Below are 9,377 nucleotides of genomic sequence, written 5' to 3'. Positions count from 1 at the left end.
CGCTCGTGAACTACATCGTCTCACTCAATATACGTCACGAGCACCAACATGGCCGCCGCCGCCAGAAAAAGTATTAATAAAGGTGCAAAACACAATAAAACTCGCCATATTAACAACTGCAGGTATGTGAAAGGAGAGTTTGTCAATTTCTGTGAACTGCTTATATACAAAAGCAGCTCTACAATATTTAAATTACGGGTTTTGGTGATAATGACATATTTTCACAGTCTGATATTTCATTAGTTTGATGACAAACTGCGACTTTATTGACTTGGAAAATTGTCTTTTAAATCAACAAACTTCACATGTGAGATTCATGTCACAATTCAGACAGGATCAGAAAATAATTAGTCTCTTTCCGTTGTCAATCAGGGACAAGACAATGTCCAATATAATATGTTTTATAATATTTTGGCTAATAGCCTGGTTAAGAATACAACAACAGAACATCTATAAATATATAAGAATATCTGAAATATACATGTCTGTGTAAAAGTGGGATAGCAAAACACATGTTGATTCAAAGATCAACATAAATATTTACTATGATATCATGAAAGCCTTAGAAATAGTGAAACCATTTGCCATCATCTGTTGACTATTTTTGGAAGTATAACATCAGAATTTGCTGTATTGCTGCTGTTGCTTTTCCTCTGTCCTTGTGGCTTCGCCCTTGTCACATCCTTCTCTGCATGCTTTGTGAATGTACTGTTTTCTCTATGCCGGTGATCTCCATACCTCCTTCTGCAGGTGGGATTCTGACCTAGGAGATACAAACCACAACATGAGATGGATGATAGTGCTGGAAGGTCACGACTGAGACATTTAGACACACACCTGATTGAACACATGTGTGCAGCACGTTGAGATAGTGCTGCTTCATCTGCTGCCTCATGCGCTCCGTGCTGTAAACGTTTGCTATGCTGCACAGGTAGCGTCTCTGTCCGGCTGTGAGGGCTGGATGCTGAGACAGAAACGAGACGGATGTGATTTTAGAGGGCAAAATGACAGTTAAGAAATGAGGATTGTAATAATTCTGTCATTTAAACCATCTGCAGGCTCTTAACAGTAGAAATACCATTAAGAAAACATTATGCGGTCACCTGTAGGAAGGGTGCAGACATCATAGATTTGGGGATGTGTATCGTCTTCATGTGCTGGTCGCCTGCAGACACATTCATGTTGGGTCCTCTGTACATCTCCCTCACCTGCTGACTGGGTAGACTCTCTAAACCTGCCAAATGCAAAATATGCCTTATTTTGGACTACTGTGATATCTGTGGTTTTAGTCAATTATATAATACATATTTTGCTTCTCACCTTTAGTGCTATTTATCCATCCAGATTATTTCTCTGTGAGTTGCTGAGACACCAGCCATAGAAAGGCGTGAGTTCTCTCCAATATCACACCAGAACAAACAATATAGATCGATAAATAGCACTAGGAAACATATATTTTAGGGTCTTCTGTCCCTTTAAGCAGCACACTTTAAGCTTAAAACACTACTGGAATTGAATTCTAGTGTATTATAGCACACATGTCTGACCTCATTACTGCAAACCTAGATTCCATCTATGTAATGTACTGGGGAAGTTTATTGATTGCACATCGGCCTGAGCTTTATAAACTTTGAAATCCTCCATAAGCATAAATCCCTGGAGGAGATAAATTCATCTGATCCCTCTACACGTGGGGCCGGTTTCCTGTTTTTATCACATCCTACGAAACACAACTTTGTCGATCACAACAGGCAGGGGCAGAGGAGCTGAATTATAGCTGACATTTGTGATCAGTGTCTGACGAGTAACCAGGACTGCTCTGTAAACACGAGACACAATCTTAGTTTGAAACTCCACACAGACTGTATATCAGCCATTTACACCCGATGTAAGTCTGTAACCTGTGATTTGGCACATTTTGTTTGGTCATGCAGTCAACTGCACACAAAGGGAAAAAAATATATATTTCATTATTTTCCAGAAGCTTTTGGGAGGCGGTGGGAACTCGACCCACTCCGAGCTATTTTTGGAGCCGCTAGTTCCATTTCTCATGCAAATAAGTTTTCTTTGGAATGTTGATTGAAAAAAGTTAATCCTGCGTGTGTGGGAAATGGAAGCTGGTGCATGTATAATATGTAGCTGTGATAAGACAGAGATTTTATGAGGAAGACAGAGGAGATATGTCTGCTAAGATCTGGGGTCCTATATTGAAATTCTTTAATGGTAAAGACTAATGTGCTGTGTGAATTGTGAAGCACCTTGCTGTGCGTACTGCTCTTTAAATACAACTTCTTTGTATTAAATGTACTCATAACTGTGGTTATTGCTGTTGGAACTTTCTGGATGTGCTTGTTTTTGTTTTTTCCACTTTCTTTTTGCTCCTCTTTTTCCTTATCTATTATTATTTCTCCCATTCTCAAAAGAAAAACAAAAAAAAACCTATATATCATTAAATTTACTTCTCAGCAACTTACCACATTTACTTACATTTCTACACAGCTTCATATCAGAGGGACATTTCTAAACTTTTTAAACAACATGTATTGAACAGACATGATGACCTCTCAGAATATTTTACGTACAAAATCAATAGGCTTTCAAGATATAACAGTAAAGCTGCTTCTTTGCTTATATGTCTGTAAATATAATGTGAATATTTTAACGGGTCCATTCGTGAAAACAACTGCTTTTACTTCTGAAACTTAATAATTAGCATTTTTGTTCAAGTACAATTTAAAATTCAGAGAATAAAAGATCTGAATATTTCTTTCATCGCTAGAAATTAAATAAGCGGTCACTCAAAGCACGTGTTTAGTTTTATCCACTAGAAAGAAAACATCTGTCTGCATTCAAATATTCAGACATGAAACATCAGGTTAATTCAGGCATTTTAATTAATATTTCACTCACCGTCTGTCCATCTCTTGTTACACTCTGCAGACCTAAAAATCAAGAATGTTGATGTTGAAAATAATGAATCTATAATATAAATTCTTCCATTAAAGGTGTTAATAACACTCACATTGAGGTCTTACCTCATTAAGATGTGACCACTTCCATTTTTTAAGCGACCGTCTTTTTTCAGCTGCTCAACAAACGTAACCCTCTTCCTCATCGTTACTTACAATCCAAATATATCCCGTTGATATGTCAAGAGAGGTTTGCTCGCATCTTTATCAGCTCGGTATGTGTTGCAGCCCGCGGAGGCTATTAGTGTGAAATGAAGCCAGCCCCGAAATCTGATCCCATTCCCTGGGTTCCAATTACAGAGCAGAGGTCTAATATACTTGAACCCAGAGCGTGTTCTCATCCAAAATGTAAAACAAACAAAATTACAAGCCACTCTGTTTACACACTTTATTGAGCATCATGTCCGATATACATTGCATTGACACAAAATGGAGAAAAAAAAAAACCTAAAACAAACAATAATGGCGTTAGGGTGGATTACCTGGACACACCATTTTCAGGGCGTATTGCTTAATGACATTTCAAACGCACCGAATCTGTGCAAATACAGTGAACACCGGTCAGAGGAGGTCATGGTAGGTTAGAAAATTCTGACTTAAAAAGGTAATGTCAACAGCAGTTATGTGATCATCAAGTCTACAGAAGTCTACTAACTGTACACATCACATTCACCCAGAATGTACTAACAATGGTATCATATTTAAACATACCCTTCATAACTCCTTCGAACCTGATTGCATGCGCCAAAAAAGATGGTTCGCTAGTTTTTCAATGTCAGTCTCAGATGTCGAACATAATTCAAAATGAGATGTCATCATGGCTTCATCGTCAGCAACACCATCAATGAAAGTGAGCAAAAGCCAATGGTTTCCAGACTCCACCCGAACACGACTGTGTAGACCCTTTCAAAATAAAATCTAGATGCAGAATTGTGTTCATTCTCCTTCAGAACACGCATTTACTAAGTGGTGAGTTAACTTCAAGTCTCTATCAAGAATTACAACCCAGATTCAGTGATTAAGTAAAAGGTGATAATTATTATCTAAGTATGCACCAATCGCAACTCAAGATGTTTATAGGATTAAATAGCATTACTCGGCAATCCTCAGAGTGTAAACCCCCACGAGTGATTGTGACTTACACATCAACCATTTACCCCCGCACGCCGATCAAAAGCCAAATGTGCCACAACAAACAGAGAACGACGAGCCTAATTCTACTATGGAGCCCCTAGAATTACCCACGTTCAGAGATTAAGACCTCAAATAACCATAATCCTCGTCAAATTTGTTATCCTTTCTAACTGAGGTAAGCTCGGGTGCCAGTAAACCAGCACACATGCAGAATAATCACAGCTTAGGCTATTTTCACAGACTGTATTTGGTTGTCAATGACTTATAGTAACTGTGTGAAGAGACTCAGTGATAATTCATCTTCATCGACAACGAGGGACATGTTTAAGCGTATATTGGAGGTTTATTCTAACCCTCGTGAAGTTGGCACAAACCTCCTCTTACCATTAGCTGTGCCATTTTAAAACAGTGACTCTCAAATCACTGAGTAAAGCCATTCCATTTACATTTACAGCTAGCAACAATACATAAGAGAGCTGTTTGAGGGGATCATGCAGGTTTGAGAGTCATAGTTTTACACCTCAAAAGAAAGAAAATGCTAACGGGAGGCTGTTTCTCAGAAAAACAGACGGAACGAAATTCTCTCTAAACCTTTTCTTAAAGTTCTCAACCTGACCCTCTGGACAACAAGCACACTGTGAGGAGGTGAAGCCAACAAAAGGCAACAGTGATTCAATGACAGTGTTGAAATTAATCACATCTATTGACGGAGATTCGTTGGGCCGACATTAATTAATCTGGTGGTAGTTATTCAGCAGGAAGGGAGGACGAGTGATGACCTAATGGTAACGGATTTTTTTGTTTTTGTATTACACAATCTTGACCACTAAATTGCATAAGAAACCTGGTATAAAGTAGAAACTGTTCAGCAGCAGATAAAAAAGCAAGTTAATTTACAGTAGTGACATATCTTACATCATTAATTTTTCAAAATAAATAACATTAAATATACAATTCCAGGTAGGAAACAGGTTAATTTCGCTGGTAGGGTTTCTCAAATTGGCTCATCTTGCGGAAAATGACGACCGCTCACAGAAACGTGGTTGAAGCCAACCAATTCCTTTGACTGGCAAAACAAGGGGTGCAAAAGCCTTTTGCTGAAATTTTCCCTCTGAAGGCATTTCCTTTAACTGAAAGGGAAAAAAAGAGCATCCTGATTAGTATTAACTCGAGCTGCAACACTTCACATGAGGCTGTTACTGAGCAGACACAATTCAATGTACCTACCCTGGAATTTATAATTGACTCCTAATCAAATGCCATCTCTTGACTTTTTCTTACACAGCGAGCCACCTTCCTCTTGAATTCACCGTTAGGGTCCTCCCTCCACTCTTTCTGTGGGAGCAACATCAGATTATTTCAATGACGCAAACCTCAATTTACTCAAACTGCACAGATAACAGGAATGAAAAGAGATTTACAGTGTACAGGGGGATGGGAGAAGCAGCGTAACTCACCGCAGCATCCACGTTAGCTGGTGAGTCGCTGTTGGGATCTGCCAGCATGGAGATAACACTAATCATGATTGTCTCTACCGTGTGGATGGGAAGCCAGCGCTCTTCGGGCTTTTCATAACCAAACTTATCTTCTCCGGGCTCGTGCAGAATCGAGATGCAAACATCTCCATTCTTTGCAACTGTAAAAGACGGAGCATGAATTTAACTGCAGCCAATATGAAGAGATTAAACAACAGATATCTTTGCAGCTGGATCACAAAAAGCTTTAAATACATCAAACAAACTAGCATTCATTTCTCCACAAAAAGGTAAAGAAGTCAAACATCCAAATAAGGAACTGTCGGCTGATGTGTTTACCATTTGGGTGCCAGATTTCAGTGATGAACTTCATTTTTGGAGGCCGTAGTGGATAATCATAAGGAAAGGTTAGGTATGCTTTGAAAAACCCTCCTTCACTGCAAAACAAAGAACAGAGAAAGAATGAATAAGAAATAAAGACTTTAAACATTAAATTTCCTCAATCAAAGATATTCTTATCCTAATATTTTCTCACTTACAAAAGAGTATCTTGTGGACCGATGATCACAACTTCCCATTTATATATGTCGTCATCGTCTATCAGACCAGCTGAAAAGCCCTCGACGGGGTTTTTATTGAGCTCTGGAAAAGAAGGCATTCAGGATTTTTTAAGTGCAATGAACTGGAAATGAAACAATAGTGACATGTCTACATGTGTGAGTTAGGTGGGAAGATTAATGGCTGTGTTTCTGAGGAACATTTTTGTTAGTCTGGCAAATCCCTCACAAAAAGGACAGAAAAAGGAGCGGCAATCAGATATTGTTGTAAGCGGGACATTGTGTGAGGATGTTGCATGAGAGCCAAAGTGACACATTTTTAAATTAGTTCCATTTTATCGGCAATCTGATGATCGAAAAATGCTGAATATCTGCTCCACTAATCATCCAGGGCCAATCATCAGTCTATATAAAATCACTTCATAAGACAATTGGTACAATTTGACAAGATGGGGCAAACCAGAAGGGGAGTGACTTTGGCTTTCTATGCTTTGTGAAATATACTCATCCTTTTTTCTATATGTTCTTAAAACAGGCCACAAGAGCACGACACCAGAAACCAGTATGCTGCACCATAAACACTTGGTGCTGCCATAATGGTTCTGCACTGAAGTCTGACACTGATGAAGTATGATGGAAGTTGTAGGTGAATTTAAGGTGAGCATGTTTGTTTTTGTCCTTTTGGTATCCTCTGCTGACACAAACTCTCCTGTGAAGCATCTTAAATGTTGACCAGTACGAACAAGTAGTCATTTGCTCTTGTAGCACCTTTAATTAATACCATTACTCTTAAAAGCAAAGCATGAAATGTGCTGATGTGATCTCCTGAGCGTTTATTGAATTTTTCTGGCACAGATGTGCGATTCTGGCAACGAGCACAGAAATTCTAATATCCAAACAATTTCCAGCATCAACATGAGCAGATTTCCTTGAATCATGCCTCTAATATAACTTCTGTTTTATCGGTACAGGAGGTATTCAGTGTATGGTATCATATAATATTTAGACAAGCATAAGAAACATTACTTTGTGTGTCTGCATTTAAGAATATTTAAATCACCATATGGAAATAAGTCACACTCTCGCATGTTCGCGACTTCATTCAATAGCTATTCAGGTTGGCTAATGTTCACTGAATCAAATCGTGGTTTCCAAAAATAGTAATCACCGTTCAACTGAATCACCAGCTTGAAGAACTGAATTGAATCAACCACTGTGAAGGGAGTGATTCACATCCCCACGCACACAGAAACCAAGATTAGCAGATTGTACATTCAGTACAATATCTGAAATCAGTCACAGAAGGGATGATGGCCTGTGTCATTATTTGTCTTTTATAATTCAGCACCATGAGAGGAATGTCAGTGGTTACAGCAAGCTATCATACATTATCACAGTAGCTCTAACTTAATCAATGTAGGTCACTTTGGCGACAGTGTACAGCTGGAAAAATACTAAAATTACATCAACATTGTGATAAAACTTTACATTGTCTGAGACGTTCACCCTTATGGTAGAATGACATAGCTCATATCTTCTCCTAATCTTGAAGTATACGTTACAGTTGAATCCTCTTCACCAAATAATTCAAACTACAAGTAATATTTCAGCTACCAGCACTAGTATTCATAAACAGAATATTTGTTCATTATTAATAGTAACATAGCGAGTCAAAAACTTCCTACAGGGACACTATGAAGTTCTGGAGAAGAAATTAAAACTGAATTACAATACAATATTAATGAGGGAATAATACAAACTCAGATATATGAATATATGTGATAAACAAGCTGTTCTCAGAGGAAAATAAGGTCCCAAGAACACTGTTTGGCGCTAGAAAGGTGGCAGGGTCCACTTTAACCATATCAGCCATTATGGGTGTTCGCAACAACAATCATGGTTTTAATAACCAGTGGTGAGGAAAGAATATATATACACTTCTATATATTTGTATCAGTTTTTAAAAAAATGATCCCTTAATGTACTCTGACACTGAACTGAACTGTCAGTGAGCTGCAGGCAGACTTTACACCAGGGTCTCTGTGTCAAGGTCCATGTGTCTGCCATTAATCAGAACAGAGACGTCACTCACTGCCACCTCTAACAATAATAAGGATATATGATGGCTCTCAAGATAAGCCAACATGAGAACAATGTGAGTTTTGTCATTGTTGGCTTGAACACACAGACGAGTATCCTCACTAAACCAGCGTTACAGTCTGAGCCAGCTTTGACAACAGAAAACATTACATATTATGTTATGGCGCTAGCTGGCGAGTTTGTAAATGTAATCAAGTTGCTATTAATATAGATGCATATTAATCTACCAAAGGCTTAGAATGTATAAAGCTATCCTTAGCAAAGCTGAAGTAATCAGAGCAGATGAGTCCCTGGATTGATTATTCCTTTGTTCCGTCTGCTAACTAATGTCGAACTTGCTAGCCCCGCTAGCAAGGTTGGCGTTGCGATTTAGTGTTGGCTCAGATATAATGTTATCCGAGCCACGTATACTTCAACATATGTCTTTATGTCCACCTAATCAATACAGCTTAGCCTCATGCTAACCCGCAGTGATATAGGAGCCCGGTATGTTGCTTGCCTCGCTTTCTGAGCTTACTCCTATGGCGTAAACATAGCTTTGCGTAGCTAAAAGAAAAGAGCTAGCATTAGCCGCTAGGAGGGTAGCCTTTATAACGGCTATATTTGTTTACAGTTTTGTGTTCTTGTTACCTGCCAGTTGTTTTCGAAGAAGTAATGCTGATTGTTCGGTCATGGTACGCGGACGTGAAAGAAAAACACTTTGTGTCGATAAATACTTTCCGAAAAAGAGGCGCTGGAGCAGATATAGGGTGATATTCTGCGCTCTGCTGCTGGTTTCCCTCTGTGTTTTGACACAAGGTTCAGCTGCTGGTTTTAGCTCTGCGCATGCGCGTCTGCAGTTGACTGTATGGCTTCTCTCCCAGGGCTCTGAGCTGTTCTCAGGACCTTCTTCAGCCCCACACTGGCACTATCCTGGGGTATTGTAAAGTCTGCTAGCTCTGACTTCAGCCTGGGGCTCTGCTGGCTGCTCATGCCTGGCCACAAATCGTTAAAAAGTCCGTTTTCAGATTTGTGATGATGCATTTTCCAGGTGATCCAAGAGGGTTTCTAAAGAGTTTATTCAACATTCAACATCAACACATCTGGTTTCCACTGGACAGGAAGGGTGTGAAATACTGTAATCTGAAAAGTAACTGGTAACT

The 9,377-nt window shown here is 39.0% G+C and overlaps 2 protein-coding genes across 2 annotated transcripts; both read right to left on the bottom strand.

The window, feature by feature from the left end:
• Positions 1-587: 587 nt before the first annotated feature.
• On the bottom strand, positions 588-1,181 carry fam216a (family with sequence similarity 216 member A). Its single transcript, XM_030417056.1, has 3 exons — positions 1,104-1,181; positions 838-964; positions 588-763 (listed from the first exon to the last, which is right to left on the bottom strand). Exons 1-3 carry the CDS (start codon positions 1,179-1,181, stop codon positions 588-590), a joined length of 381 nt encoding a protein of 126 aa, XP_030272916.1.
• A 2,162-nt stretch (positions 1,182-3,343) lies between these two features.
• LOC115582191 (ubiquitin-conjugating enzyme E2 G1-like) lies at positions 3,344-9,069 on the bottom strand. The gene is made up of 6 exons (XM_030418005.1): positions 8,866-9,069; positions 6,118-6,220; positions 5,918-6,015; positions 5,561-5,739; positions 5,331-5,438; positions 3,344-5,233 (listed from the first exon to the last, which is right to left on the bottom strand). The coding sequence occupies exons 1-5, from the start codon at positions 8,906-8,908 to the stop codon at positions 5,352-5,354; spliced, it is 510 nt and encodes a 169-aa protein (XP_030273865.1). The 5' UTR covers positions 8,909-9,069; the 3' UTR covers positions 3,344-5,233; positions 5,331-5,351.
• Positions 9,070-9,377: the final 308 nt, after the last annotated feature.

The sequence above is a fragment of the Sparus aurata genome, chromosome 5, assembly GCF_900880675.1.
Source record: "Sparus aurata chromosome 5, fSpaAur1.1, whole genome shotgun sequence".
NCBI classification, from domain to species: Eukaryota; Metazoa; Chordata; class Actinopteri; order Spariformes; family Sparidae; genus Sparus; species Sparus aurata.
This window is presented reverse-complemented; position numbering and strand designations above follow the sequence as displayed.